The sequence below is a fragment of the Cydia strobilella genome, chromosome 25 (genome assembly GCF_947568885.1).
Source record: "Cydia strobilella chromosome 25, ilCydStro3.1, whole genome shotgun sequence".
NCBI classification, from domain to species: domain Eukaryota; kingdom Metazoa; phylum Arthropoda; class Insecta; order Lepidoptera; family Tortricidae; genus Cydia; species Cydia strobilella.
In genome coordinates, this window is record NC_086065.1 from 8,763,499 (window position 1) to 8,779,526 (window position 16,028).

The following is a 16,028-nucleotide window of genomic DNA, read 5'->3' on the forward strand; positions in this document are numbered from 1 at the left end:
CGTTTATGTATATAGTTGAAATACATTTTTTTTTTATATAAAATGTAAGGAATGCGGTCTGTTTAAGTTTACACGGGCTTCATTTTACCTATGTAACTTTACTTTTGAGTGGCATTAACGTGAGGCACTTCATTCGGTTCTTGTCTGTTTGTCTGATTTAATATCTTGTCTTTTTATTAATTATATAACAATTCAAGTCTTGGAGACCCTTTACATCTCTGGATAATTTGATGATCTTTTTTATTATTATATACATTTCATCTCTGACACCTAGAGACTTTTACATCTCTAAACAATGTTAGTACTTCTGTTGTTTGTATATTTTTTTATTAGCTTTTTTTGTGTAATTTGACATTTATATTTATGTAATTGTTTTTTTTTTGTAATTTTGGGTTAATTTTATTGTTTGTAAAAATTGACATGTAAAAGTGCCCCTGTGGCCTATTTGCTGAATAAATGTTTGATGTTTGATGAATCGAATGAAAGTTGAAAAATTACCTACATTTTGAAACTTTCTGTATTTTTATATTATTTCCATTGCAGCATAACGCTTTAGGAGAAACCTTTTTTCTTTACAAGTGAGTTCTTTGATTTGCTTTGACAACTGCCAAAAGAATGAAAAAAAGATGAAGGTGTGAAAACTGTCAATGTGAGAAGGAATTGGATGTGATGGTGAAAAAGTAATTGATCTTTTCACAAAATAAAAGTAATTCTGCCATTTCTGCCCATCTATAACAAGTACCGGGTTTATCCAGGATCACGGAAGTTTTTTTAACGTGAATAGCCGACCCTTTAGAAATAAGGAGAACCGCTTTTTGTCGCGGGTAAGTCCGTTCCATATTCTATTTTATTATTTTATTGGTTTTCATTTCATCACTTTATTATAGCGTGGCCCTTCTCTTCGTCCGCAGTTTTTCATTTTATTTGGAGAACATATTGCTCCTACTTTTTCTGGACACGGATCAGGGCGCACGCCATACCACAGTGTCCGGCATAGATCCCTGGTTGCGGCTCCGACATCCGCCTGACCGGAACCGGTATAGGCCTGGGCCTGTTTCTCCAAGCAGCTCACTCTCCTCTCTCAAGGGAAGTGACCAACCTATTTCCTACCTACCAATTTTAGGCAATCTACTCAACGTCTTCCTTTTTATATCTTTTATACTTTAAACCACTGTTAAATATTTATTACTCGCAGCCTTCACTCCTGGCTGATCCCCACTGGTACCAGTAGGCTTTAGCCATTTTTTATTTAATAAGATTGATTTCCGTGGCATTTTTATAAAATTGATTTCCGTGGCATTTTATTTAATAAGGTTGATTTCCGTGGCTTGTAAATATCAATATATATATCTTGTGGCATTTATATTTTTTATTTATTCCCAAAATTGCTACACCATATATTATTTTAATATATACATTATTGTGATAAATTACTCATTTGCTATCTAAATATGTTACTAGATTTTGTTATAAAATTCAACATGTGTCATCATCCCTATAGTATGAGGTCTCTAGCGACTTTCATATTAATGAGACTCAGAACAGTGCCACGACGCATGGCACTTTCATGCAAAAACCCCCGAGTAATCGGCCCGACATACTACGAGCGTCTACCCATTACGTACATACATTACGTACTGACACATCTGACGAAATATTTGAACGTCAATTGAGGGTCCTTTTATTAGATAATCCACTTTATTCAGTAAAAGTATATGACCTCGACACTTGAAATTGTAAATTGAACTTTGTAAACTTGACATGTTCTCATTTATTGATTCTTAATGAAATGTGTATATAACTAGTTATTATTTAGAACATGACGATAAATAGGAGATACTCATACCAAAGACAGATAACTCCGTAATAGATGGATACAGTCTAAGAAAAAAACGTGCCTCGAAAATTACGAAAATTTGATTCTCGATCAGATGGCGCCACTAGTTTTGGTCTACACTCGTATAGAGGGCGTTGACTGTTTCGTTTGTTATTTATAATTTTAACGCATACCAGTGAAAGAACATGGGTCAATATCATATAAAAATAATTAATGCAAATAAAAAAATCATTTATCCATATTTAAATACATTTTATCGTATTTTTATAAATATTTATTTTTAGTTTTAAAGTGTGTCGACAGATGGCAGTGAATTTACTGGGGTTACAAAATTTACTATGACAGTACCGCTCTAGTATAAGTTACTCTATGCTCATACTTAGTTAATAATCCCGTATTTTGTTTTTGACATGAATGCATAAAATTTAATTTTTAATTTAATTTAAAATTTGTAAGACATTTTTTTGATTTGTATTTATGAAATTTATTAAATAATGTTATGTAAATATCTAGTCAATGACGATCATAATATAAATTCATGTAGATTAGTCTAGCATAATTTATAATGTAATTTCATATTATGAGAATAAATATCTAATCTAATCTAATTGTAACTGTGACAAGGTACGAAATGGTACCTACGGAAATTATTTCTGCCATTTTTATCAGAAAAGGGTACTTATTGTCGGTTGTCAATAAGGCGCTATTTCCATATAGCTTCAATTTGAAATCAACCTTATCGGCAAGCGACAATGGTACCTTTTGGTTGAAAACGTCACATTTCTTTGACTGTACGATGTCAAAAGAACCTTCATGCGAATGATGAAGTTTTACTTGAATAAGTGATTTTGGCGTGTGCGTGATATTTTTTTTAATGGCGAAGCGGTCAAAAGGTCAGGTTGGCCGACATTAGTGCCATTTTCAACCAAAAGGGTACTTAATATTGTCTTCGGTTACCGCGATAGTTACTCATGAAATAAAACTATGAAAACGGATTATATCGCGTATATTGAATTTATAATACATCCCGACGTTTCGAACGCTTATAAATTCAATATACGCGATATAATCCGTTTCATAGTTTTATTTCAAAAGGGTACTTATTGTCGCTTGTCAGTAAGGCGCTATTTCCATATAACTTCAATAAGAAATCAACCTTATCGACAAGCGACAATGTGGTACCTTTTGTTTATGTTAGCAATATCAACATGTCATTTTCATAAAATGACATTTCTTAAGTATAATAAATAAAATAAGGCATACAACATCAATGTATAATTTTATAATATTAAAGTTTCAAATTACAAATACACATTGTATTTGACTTATATATGTATATGTGTTATTTATTTCTAAAAAAAAACATATTCTAGACGCCCAGACATCAAAACATGCCAAGACAAATGGAATTATCATTTGTTAAAATTAATATTTAAAATATAATGGCCGCCCAGAGGCCTTTTAAAAGGCATCCCATTGCCTTTTAAAAGGCCTCTGGGCGGCGAGAGGATGTAATCCATCATTGTACATAAGTGCATACGCATTTCTAAAACGCATGTATAAAATTCGAAATAATGTTAAATAAATTATATTGCACAATTTAAATCACTATTTTCGTCGTCACAATCATATTTTCACAAGAAAATTGACAATAATCATTTACATGCGTTTTGTACTACAGGTTGTCCCAAAAATATATTTTATTAAACATTTTATTTCATTAAGAATAGTTAAGATAACAGAATTAATATTAGTTTACAAGACTTAGTTAATATAACTAAAAATTAAGAAGAAATAAGGCTAGTTTTATTCGATTCTTGATATTGTTCGTTTTTTCGAGGCGCTTTTGAAAATGGTTTTTACTCATTTTTTTTTAGATAGACTTCTTCCGTCCAACTTGATAAACTGAAAAGATTTAAAACCAATATTAAGTTTTTGCTTTTAATTACCTAGCTACTTCAGAAGAAATTAACTATATATTAGTGAAACTAAATGTATTTATAATCGTTAATAATCTTGATATTTATATGAACTCTCACGTGTATCCAACAACAAATTTAAATAAATTTAAAACTTATAAGACAATATTATAAAAAAAGTATTTCTCAAAAAAAATCTTTTTTGTTTAGTGCGTTGAGTCTGAACTGAATTGTAATGATAATTTCCTTTATAGTATATTATATATTATCACTATATATTATATTATATTCACTACAAGTATTTTTAAATCGAAAATATCTACAAAAATCTAGCTGTCAATTTACGAGTAGCTATTTTTGGGACACCCTGTACCATACGGTTTGTGAACCATGTATTAACAAGCTATAGTCTGTTTTTTTATTCCGTGTACTGAAATGACATTTCATGTGTTACTAGTTTTCAGGGTTCCGTACCCAAAGGGTAAAAACGGGACCCTATTACTAAGACTCCGCTGTCTGTCTGTCACCAGGCTGTATCTCATGAACCGTGATAGATAGACAGTTGAAATTTTCACAGATGATGTATTTCTGTTGCCGCTATAACAAATACTAAAAAGTACGGAACCCTCGGTGCGCGAGTCCGACTCGCACTTGGCCGGTTTTTCACGTCTTATGTTGTGATGTGCCGATGCGGATGTGCTACAACCGGTACTAACCGAAAATAAACTATTGGGAAGGTACTTATGTTTGTTTATGAAGACGATAAAAAACGCACCGAATTCAAAGATCAGCACTGTTTGTTTTAAGCTGGTCACATTATTTCTAAGTTTTACATTTGTGGTTGTCATTTTAGTCTACGGAATAAAAGAAACAGACTTTACCTACAGCTTAAGTCATTCGGTTCCCTAGGGGAGCGGTGCGGGTCACCTATGAAACCGTCTGAGTTAAACGCTAAGTCTGTTTGGTTATGATATGAGTACATACCTGATACGCTGACAGATGGGCTGCGCGGGCTGGTGATCATTCGTCTCTCTGTAACAAAAATATAATCCATCATATGATTCAGTACTTTATACGTTTCTTATACGGCCACACTGGGATAATCGCGATAATCAACGGAGTTTCCCGTTAGCGAAACAACACTATGGTTCGAATTTTCTTTCCGGCCGTTTTCTGAAATAAATATTGATAACCTGATTCTTTCAAATTTGGACATTCTTGAGCTCATTCTACTCCGAATCGACAGCATTCTCCATACTGCCATTAAAAAATATGTCCCAAGATATCCATTCCAGTACGTCACGTTTTAGTGTGAATTTTTTTCACTTAATTGTATGTGCGTGACGTAGTGAAATGTACAATTTTCATACAAATTCTTGAAGGAGCGCAGAGAACGCGGAGATCTGATTGAGACATACAAAATACTAACCCAACACTACGACCTTAAAGATTTCCATAAGATGCTAGAACGCAATAGTAACAACCGTCTGAGGTCATCAGTATAAGCTGGTGTCTCACAGGTCCTACAATAATCCTCATAGACACTTCTTTAGCAACAGAGTGGTCAACGCTTGGAACAAACTCCCAGGGGATGTAGTAGCGGCCCAAAGTGTCAATGAGTTTAAGAATAAATTAGATAAGCACAAAGCAAACTCTACTCAACACTGAGAACTTGGTTTATGACTCTGGATATAGGCATTATCAGTTGTTTAAACTGCCTGCCTGCATTACAAATAATAATAATATTTTTTTGGGATATATTATAATAATTCCTGTCTACATTATTTATTATTATTTTTATTTATTATTTCATTGTTTTTAGCTAAAGTTGTTTGAAGAATAAAGTTTATGAATGTCTCTAAAAAACAATTGTCGATAGTTTGAAACATGTTTCAAACTATCGACAATGCCGACATTCCTCTCTCGTTCTAGTTGTTTCTGAGCGGTCGCGTCCAGACGAGCGAATGCTCGCTTTATATGCCCAATACCACAGGTTATTTTACTCTAACAGAATCTTGTTTGATAGTGAAAGTAGGTATCTGTGTATTTTATATCATAATTAAGTAACGGACAAGTGTTTGAAAAATAATACCTACCGTTTTTAAATACGAAAAGACCGAACCTTCAATGCGCGGGTCGTTAACAGCACGCGCCGAAACAACGCTATAGCTGGTTACGCTTGGAGATTTTGATATTCGAAGATGCCAACCATTGGTGGCATCATGGCATGTCGACGATAGGGTACTGACCAGTGGTGCCGTGGTCGACATGCTCGCGACCCCATTGCACCCCCCTCAATGGCATAGACGGAAACGCCGCAGGGGATGTTAGTGGGTATTCTCCTCCTCTTCCTCTGGCTAGCAGAGGAAGTTACGGGAGGAGCGAGTCCCACATACCACTCCCCAATGGGCTTCCCCAGCCCGGGGGTGAGATGCGTAAATGCATTTACCCCTGCGTCAAAAAAAAAAGGGTACTGACCGGTGCCGACGTGTTGCAAGCTGTCGACGCTGCCGACGTTTCGTTCTCGTTCTAGCTGCTTCTGAGCGGCCGCGTCCAGTCGAGCGAACAGCTGCTCGGCGTCGGCGGGGAACGCTCGCTTGTACGCCCAGTATGCTCTGCAACAAGATGAACATTCAATAATGTACCTAGTAGTTAATTAACTAACGTGGCCATAAGTCAAACTAACAATTCTATGGATAAAATTTATCTGAAATAAATAATTAATAAAAAAAAACACATTAAATTTTTATAGGATATAGGGTCGGGTGCACCAAACCGTCTGTCACTGCTAAAGCGTTGGCAAAATTTTATTGTATGGGAAACTTCATAGATCTCTGCTGCGTGACGTTGATCTGTCTGTTAATTGTGGCTGGTGCCACTCGCCCTTAGTGCATCTTCTCAAATGTGTGCCATTGTCAGACACAATGGCATACAATGGGCGAACGCTCGCATAAAAGGAACAATGGCTTTTGCTTAACAAATTACCGGCTTAAGCGTAAAAATAATTTGAGAAGATGCAGACTATAGCCGAGGGTCGAAACTGACATTACACGAGAAAGTGACATTACATTAGCAACTTTAAAAAAAAAAGTGACGTGACAAAGTTTGTGACCCCCATGTCACAAGATGTCACATTTTCTTGACCCCCTCCCCCTCCTAAAGGTGTGTTGTAATTAATGGATGACCCCAAATGTATGAACACATCCAAATTTTTTTTCGCGATTTCGGGGTTGATCCCATAGTATAATCCAAAAATCTCCCTGGCAACGGGAATACACTTATTTTTTATCCACCGTGTATAAGACTGTACGTACCTGCGTCCATAAGTTCTGGCGGTGCTGTCCGCGTCTATACAGGCGCGACGGATTGCATCTCTCACTACGGGTAGTTGTTTCTCCATAGCTGGCAGCGACCATTTTTCCAGCATTAGAACTAGGATTTCACTGTAACAAGACAATGACAACATTTAAAAACCCAAATAAGAAAATAATACCATAGTATAACCAGGGCAAAGTATGTTATCTTCATACAACGCACCGCGCGCGACTTGTATGTGTGCGCCATAGTATATATGCGTCGCCGCACGCACACTCAAACAAAATCTCTACTGGCGCACTGAGAAACGGGTCGAGATAACATACTTAGCTCTGTTTATACTATGATAATACATTGTATTTTGAACTAAAACCGTTGCTACCGCGTAATAATTGTAGATAACGCTTTTTATTATTTCACTTTTTGTGATTATAACTCCCCAATATTACGCGAAACTCTGCGTAGGGGGCGCCTCTACCACAATCTCAGAGTCTATCGCGAAACAAGAAAATCGAAATTTCATTATCTAACATCGCTGTCACTCTTGCATATTCGAACGATAAAGAGGCAAATAGCGAAATATCGAATTCGAGTTTCCCGGTAGGTCCTATGTAAGCAAACCGCCTTGATGCATCAATGTCATATTTTATTATCTCTGAAAACTTGTCAAAAACCTGTTAAAGGTACAGTATGTATGTTACTCTATGGTTTACCAAACAGGCTAGTGCTGCACTCTGGTGGCAGAACATTGCAGTAATATCCCCTATTTCCTCGTACGCACACATTCACAATAGGCTCTGATAGGCTCAAATGTTAAGTAAGTATGTGTGCGTGCGTAAATCGGTTTGTCATGAAGTCATAGTTTTAACTATGACTCGTCCCTACCTCTCTGTTCTTAGGGTCTCCCCACACCTATCAACGCCGATAGAAAATAGCTTTGTCTATGTCGGCGGCCGATCGTAAAATCAGGCAGATCGTAATGTTCCTGTGTAATGTTTTGACGGTAGTCACATTAAACCAATATATAGGTAGGATAGGTTCGTTAGGTTGCTTCAGATGCCCGAAGGGCTAACTTAGAAATAGGAGCCCCGTCACAGGGCGGACACGCTATACATCAAAAATCACTTGCGTTTCTATGTGCGAACGGTACGTCTGTACACGAGTCATGCGTCATAGTGTGAGTAAGTTGCTTAAATTTATTGGATTTTGATTTTATTGTTAAAAGTTTTGTTTTTATTTTTAATGTATTTACTAACACATAGCTATAACGATGGTACTAACAATATTGTATGAAATTTTGAATGTTCTGAAATAAAGATATTTTATTTTATTTTATTTAAAAATAGTACTGAGCGGCCGGCAAACGGCCGTCAATTTGATGTCGCGGGGCGAGGTCATTCGAGTCGGGGCGGGGCGGTGCGTGGCCGTTCTGTATGATAATACTATTACTTATTCTGTGGCCCCGTTACGCGTCGACTTAGGGAACGAGACAAAGATTTTCACGTTTTACGATATGCCTAGGAAATTCACGATCTGCCTGATCTTACACAAGAAGAGCGAAAAAGACGCCGAGTTGTTAGTTGTGACGATGTACTTTTTTATATGGTGTTACCTTAAAGTAGAGCGGATCTCTTTGGACTTATTCGTTGTTAAATTGGTGGCAACGACCGGGACCAGACGCGGGCAGTGCACGTATGTGACGATGTATCGCACGCACACGGTGCCCGCTGATGATACCACCTGTCAATCAAAATGGTTTTATTACAATAAAAAGGTGGTGTTGTTCAGTACATACATACATACATATAATCACGCCTATTTCCCGGAGGGGTAGGCAGAGACCACGGATTTCCACTTGCTATTCTGGCATACCTCTTTCGCTTCCTTCACTTTCATAACATTCCTCATACACGCTCGCCGGTTTAGGGTGCTCTTGACCTGGCCTTTCTTCAGGATTTCCCCGATCTGATCAGAGAAAGTCCGCCGAGGTCTGCCCCTTCCAACTCCCGTTTCTACCTCTCCCTTATACACTCTCTTTGTTAGCCTTCTTTTACTCATTCTTTCCACTTTCGTTGTTGTTCAGTATCTTGTAAAAAGCAATTCTCAAATGAAGTGTGTAAGGTTGGTATTTCTCGGTCCATTGTGAATTGCGTCTCATTCTCTCACTAAGCAAGATGTGACGCAAATACACATTGGAATACCACCCTAAGAAAGGTCACAAACTAAAAAAACAGACAATAGGGTATTTTCCACATGTTCAATTTTATAACTAAATCTAGTTTAATAGATAGAAAATGAGCAATTTAACACAATAAATTGGAAACTTCAAAAATATACGGGTTTAATATAAAATTATGTACCTGCTTTTGATGTATAAAAGAGCGAGCTCATCGCCAACAAACTGCTCCGCAGTTTGGCGAAACATTGTATTATGGTGCACATATTGTATTTTCCATGTTATTATCAATAAAATAAAAAAAGTTAGTTTTTTTTTAAATTTCCAAATAGAAAAAAAAATATGGTACCATTCGATTCCTTACAATTTATTTTAAAAAAATGTACGGCAACAATACATACAAAAATGAACATGGACGCAATAAAGATATATGAAATACATAATCGCAATATTTCACCGACAAAATCGCAATTTCCTTGTTTTCCACGGCTTCTAACTCTTCTTAGCGATAGCGACGTTACATGCTGACGTCACGATGTAATGTCATTTTGTATGAAGCGTTTCGTCAGTAAAGTGACGATGCCAGACTTTGACCATCATTTGTGACTTTTGTATTGCTTTAAGACAATGGCTCCCATACAGACATTTGATCCTCAAAACAAACCTGATCAACTGATACCATTATTAGAGTCCAGTATAACAATGGTTTCAGGGTGCTGTTGGGGCTGCCGCGTTTTTGTAGTGCATCGCAGATGTTTACCGATGCACACACGGACAGCTTTGCAGCTATTTTGCGCAAAAGAGTGGCATCCTTAGTGAAGAGGTTGCGGGGCAGCCCAAACAGCATACTGAACACCATTGCAGAGCGATGTGAGGGGCGCTTCCAGAAGCACTGGAACCTTTTGCATTGCTCGCTAGGTTATGTATGATTGTTCTTAAGTGTGTTATTATGTATATATTAATTTAAGGTGCCTACTAATACTAGCTCTAAGTAAACTTTTGTTACTAACAACTATGGACATTGTTTCCGAAACAAATTATATTTGAATTTGAATTTTGAATTATTCATAAATGTAGAATACCCTATTCAGGAACTTGAATAAGTTTACCTTGGCAGCATTCTGTATGAGGTTGATGAGTTCTTGTAATATGTACAAGCTGAACTGCTCCAGTTTGTTTTTGAGTACTTTAGCCATGTGCGCGATGGTGATACACGCTTCCCGTACCACCTGTTAAATAAACAAAACAAAACACTATCAATTAAATAACCATACACAACGGAATTATTCAGATTAAAGTAGTGTGACTATAAATTTTTAGTTGTACCGAGGGAAAATCTAACGAGGAAGTTCTCAACCTTGTGTAGGAGAGGAGGTCCCTGTTGCAAATCATTGAGAGCAGAAGAGGAAAGATGGTTGGGCACCTGTTACGACACGACGAATTCATAAAAAATATTGTGGAAGGGAAAGTAGAAGGAAGGCGGAAGAGAGGGAGACCAAGAAGAATATACATGGACTAAAGGAAAAGATAAACGTCGTGTCGTATCAGGCGGTCAAACGAAAGGCTCAAGAAAGAGATACATGGAAGTTGCTCCACCGACAAGAGCTAGGCTCTTAAATTAATGATGATGTTGAAATTTTTTAAGGGAAGTAATTAAATGATGGCCAAATAGTCTCTTTCCAGGCGCGACAGGACAAAGAAGTCCAAAGACGCACCGAAAACGCCTGGAAGAGCTATTGGTCAATGAAACACCTGATGAAGGGAGACCTACCTCTGTCACTCAAGCGTAGGCTTATGGACATGTGCGTACTTCCAGTTCTCACCTACGGTGCTCAGACCTGGTCCTTGACGGAAGCTCAGAAGTCCAAACTCGGGGTTTGCCAGAGAGCTATGGAGCGCAGCATATTAGGTGTAAAATTAAGAGATCGAGTCCGAAACACCACGCTGCGCTCTAAGACTCAAATAATAGACGTAGCTCGGAAAGCGGCCAAGTTGAAATGGGACTGGGCTGGTCATGTCTGCCGAATGCCGGATGACTTGTGGGCCAAGTTAACCACGGAGTGGGAGCCCCACGAGTCTAACCGGGGATCCGGCAGACCTCGTCGGCGATGGCGGGATAACTTGGACTCCTTCTTGACAGGCTGGCCGGATATAGCATTAAACAGAGACGAGTGGAAAGAGAGGGGGGAGGCCTTTGCCCAGCAGTGGGACACAGTGGGCTCTGAATAATAAAATTAAATGATCAGCCATTTTTAAAACTGATCTGCAAAACAAAATAGCCATTAAATCATTTGGACAGCATACAAATATGTTGCCGGCAATAAATAAAAATCGAGCTGCAACTTGTTCAGCAAATAATTCACAAACGGTCAACATTATAACCAATATCGATCTGCTTAATAAATATTTGAGCTGCAAAATTATTATTTGGTCAGCAAGATTAAAAAAATTGGTTGGCAGTTTAATTGAGACGTATGCATATTAAAGAAATGTTAATCTGATATACTAAGGTGGGTTGAGTTTTTTTTTTTAAATCGGCAGTTGCAGGCGGAGCGGAATCAGCCCACGTGACCATCACGTGACACGAGCAGTCAATCGTGCGCGTACATTTCGTTCGATGATTATTAGCAGTCACATTGCGGTGTTCTAACGTATTTGTCGGTGATATTTATCCGTTTTGGTACTTTGTGAGTATTGTAGGTGTAAAATGGAAGATATTTTTTTCTCTCTTTTGTTCTTCTTGTTAACTGTTTAAACCAATTTTCCCTCTCTAGTAAGATAAGTAAAGTATATTTATAAGTTAGTAAGTATTATTAGTTGTAATTTCGCACACCATGCACTTTACGCAGTTTCTATCTGTGGAAACTTGGCTCACTGCTTCTATGTTATTACCTAACGTGTTACTTCAGCTGTAAGTTTTCCTAATAAATAAAATAAAATAAAAATAAATAATAAATATTAGTGATGAAAAAAGCGATGAACAAAGGTTACGACTAATTCCCTTTTATGAATCGGATACGGAGTGCCGCAGTGACAATGAAGTGCCAGTGAAAACCAACTGCTACTAGAAAAGTGGTTTAGGTTAGGTTAGAACTGCGACCTTCACAGAAATTAACTGCTACTAGAAAAGTGGTTTAGGTTAGGTTAGAACTGCGACCTTTTACAGAAATTAACTGCTACTAGAAAAGTGGTTTAGGTTAGGTTAGAACTGCGACCTTTACAGAAATTAACTGCTACTAGAAAAGTGGGTTAGGTTAGGTTAGAACTGCGACCTTTACAGAAATTAACTGCTACTAGAAAAGTGGTTTAGGTTAGGTTAGAACTGCGACCTTTACAGAAATTAACTGCTACTAGAAAAGTGGGTTAGATTAGGTTACCGTCAGGTCTAAATTTCTCAAGCACAGTTGTTCAGTTCAGGCACAATGTCACTATGCATATACTCGAGAAATTTCGACCCAGTGTACCCTGAAGCGCCCTAAACTGAACTGTACTCAAGAATTTTCTACCTATACCGTTGTGATCCGGGTTGCTCAGTGGTTATGGTGTCTGGTACCGAATAAGTCGCTGCTTCAATCAAAGCCCTGGGCACTGGAAGTCTCAATCGCATATATTTCAGTTTATAAGTATTGTATTGTATTGTATTGTATTGTACCTGACTCCGGAGATCCTTGATGACGACTAGAAAAGGCACGGAGAGTTCCTTCAGATTCGCCGCGAACTCCGTCGGGTACTGCGCGTGCGCGTTGGCTGTCAATAGGGACCGGATTTTCTTTAGCTGGGAACAAAAAAATTACTAGTGTGCTTATTTGGAAACTGGAATAGAATATAATAGAATTTGTTCAACACTGTAAGTTGAACAAACACATGTTCCGAATTGGGAAGAAACAGGATGCGACATGCAGGTTCTGCCAGGAATCAGAGGAGACTGCAATGCACATTCTCTGTTCCTGTGGACCACTAATGTCAAAAAGAAGTATCCACTTAGGGCGGCACATACTGCAACCCTATGAGGTACAGAACATTACGGCCCAAAGAATCTGGAATTTTCTGGACTCAACGGGCATTAGTAACGAACTTTAAAGGGCCGTCACAATAGATCACTGCTTGGTCGACGTGACACTCACAGGCCCACAACACCCCAACAATAAATAAATAAAAAAAAATTGGTTTATTCATTTGTATCTCAAACTTATACGTATTTTAAATAATACTGGTTCGGATTTATAAAAGACTTGTGCCATGTAGTTGCGGTTTGTTTCACAAAAATATGGTTGCAATGAGAAATCGTCGAGGCCTCTAGGACCACAGACGGCGGCGGCCTCGAAGATCTCGCACGACATCGTGTAATAAAACTTATCCCGCTGCATTAAGGTATGTTGTCCAGTAAGCTTACAGCATCAACTCTCCTGTGCCACTCAGCAGCCTTGTCGCCCAGCAGAGCGGGCGCATACAAAAATGGGACTGTAGACGGCTAATATAAGTCCTATCCTGTTGTATTAAGGTATACTGTCCAATAACTTATAGCATCAACTCTTTGTTCCCACTCGGCAACCTTATCATTAAAAAGAGACAGGTAGCTCGTCATGCACCACCTTCTAATCGCCATAGCGCATAGTTAGAAAGAGACGGGACAAAATTGGAATGCATCTCGCTTCGCACATCTAGTTATAGAGAGACAGAGATAGTTAGCATGTGCAACTCACAGCATCAACTCTCCTCTCCCACTCGGCGCCCTTGTCGCCCAGCAGCGCGGCGGCGTGGCGGCACAGGTCGTCGAGGCCGCGGGCCCCGTAGATGGCGGCGGGCGCGGTGGCGGCCATGGCGGCCTCGAAGGCCTCCACCGACACCGCGCCGGCCTCGCCGCCGGTCCCGCTCGCGCCGGATGATACTATAAGGAAATAAAGTGTTTAGATTTTTGAAGTGATATTTCAAACTAGAAATAATTCCACATAAGAAGTTTATAGTGACTTGGTAATTCCTTTCATAAGAACTAGTGCCTGCGCTCTATCTTGAAATTAGGTGGCAAAAAGCTGGGACAACGCTAAAAATATGATAATGTTATCAGTATGTTTATAAGTTAACTTTGGCTGGTCATAACTGTGTTGATAATGTTGATATATGTGACATTTTCAACCAAAAGGTACCACATTGTCGCTTGTCAATGAGGTTGATTTCGAATTGAAGCTGTATGGAAATAGCGCCTTATTGACAACCGACAATAAGTACTTTTTTGATTGAAAATGGCACATTTACTGATATATAGGTACATCAGTCAGCAAGTGCTCTTGTACGGATTTACGGCCACACTGATAACCTTAGTTTAATCAAAGAGGATATAATAAAGTAGAGCGGTACTAGAGCGGTACGGTAGGGTTAATGATGATAGGGTTAATATTGTATAATTTTAATTTTGAATTTTTATTAATGTTATTTTATATTTTTCATTTTTTATTTTCTATTTTTCTTTTTGTAATTTTTGTAATGTGTTAAAATATGGGTATCTAAGACCTGAAATAAATTATTTTTATTTTTACTATCATAGTAAATTTTGTAGTCACAGTAAATTCACTGCCACCTATCGACATAAGATTAAAACTAAAAATGAAGATGTATAAAAATACCATAAAATGTTTTTATATATGGAAAAATGATTTTTTTATTTGCATTAATTATTTTTATATGATTTTGACCCATGTTATTTCACTGGTATGCGTTAAAATTGTTAAATAACAAACAAAACCGTCAACGCCATCTATCCGAGAGTAGGCCAAAGTTAGTGGCGCCATTTGATCGAGAATCAAATTTCCTTGATTTTCGAGGCACGTTTTTTCCTTAGACTGTATCCATCTATTACGGAGTCATATCTATCTTTGGTTTAATTTAAATAATTAAATCATTTAAGGATTTTAAGGCATACAAAAGTAAAAACATTTCAAACATAACGACTACATCCCATCAAATAAGGTTCATTCATAGTTATAGTCTGTCAAGTCATTTCCATCAGTAGAAAAAAAGAGGCAAATTTAAAAAAAATTGGCGCGAATCGTTTCATAGAAAATTTGAATTCCGCGCGTTTTTCTACTGACAGAGTTGTTTGACCGGCTATATGTGGTATTTTCTATAAAAAGGGACCTTATAAACGATGCTCCGATATAAACACAATGCCGCGCGACGCTGTGCGGCGTAAGCTCCGTCTACAAAAAGGTCCCTTTTCATAGAAAATGCCCCATATATACTTACCACTAGTAGCACTATTGAGTTTGGTCGGCGGTGGAGGTTTCCTACTCGCCGACGGTAGACTGTATAACCCAGCGATTGCCCTCTTTGGTACTTCACACGCTATATATATGTCAATACATATGATATATGATGATGAATGTATATGGATGAAAATATATTATTTAAAGAGAAATTGGAGTATTGTGACCAAAAAGTATAAAATGTATCGGGATAGAGAAAATCATGATCAGGAATTAAAATGTTGATTTCAATGAAAGTTATAATTATTAATGATTTTAGCATAATATTTTTTATAATATAAATTTCATAATATCATAATAAGTTTTGACAGTTTTTTTTTCATGAATATGTTAAAAAAATGCACGTTTTAATTTCAAAAATTAATAAACAAATATTATAAAATAAATCGGAATATAAGTAGAGTACACGATAAGTTAATATATAAGATATAAAAGGATGGATATAATTGGAAAGAAAAATAGTGATAATCGCAATTTGGATGTAAAATTAAATGCATTTCGACAGATTTTTGGCATGAATT

At 37.4% G+C, this 16,028-nt stretch overlaps 1 protein-coding gene across 1 annotated transcript in view; it reads right to left on the reverse strand.

Annotated features, from left to right (window-relative positions):
* The window catches only part of LOC134752771 (CLIP-associating protein), a 105,866-nt gene that overhangs the window by 45,531 nt on the left and 44,307 nt on the right, over positions 1–16,028 (reverse strand). Inside the window, exons 9-16 of the mRNA XM_063688466.1 lie at positions 15,488–15,586; positions 13,951–14,135; positions 12,900–13,022; positions 10,357–10,476; positions 8,684–8,811; positions 7,071–7,199; positions 6,235–6,371; positions 4,741–4,788 (exon numbers count right to left, since the gene is read on the reverse strand). Coding sequence (XP_063544536.1) covers positions 4,741–4,788; positions 6,235–6,371; positions 7,071–7,199; positions 8,684–8,811; positions 10,357–10,476; positions 12,900–13,022; positions 13,951–14,135; positions 15,488–15,586 — 969 coding nt within the window. The remainder of the gene's footprint in view (positions 1–4,740; positions 4,789–6,234; positions 6,372–7,070; positions 7,200–8,683; positions 8,812–10,356; positions 10,477–12,899; positions 13,023–13,950; positions 14,136–15,487; positions 15,587–16,028) is intronic.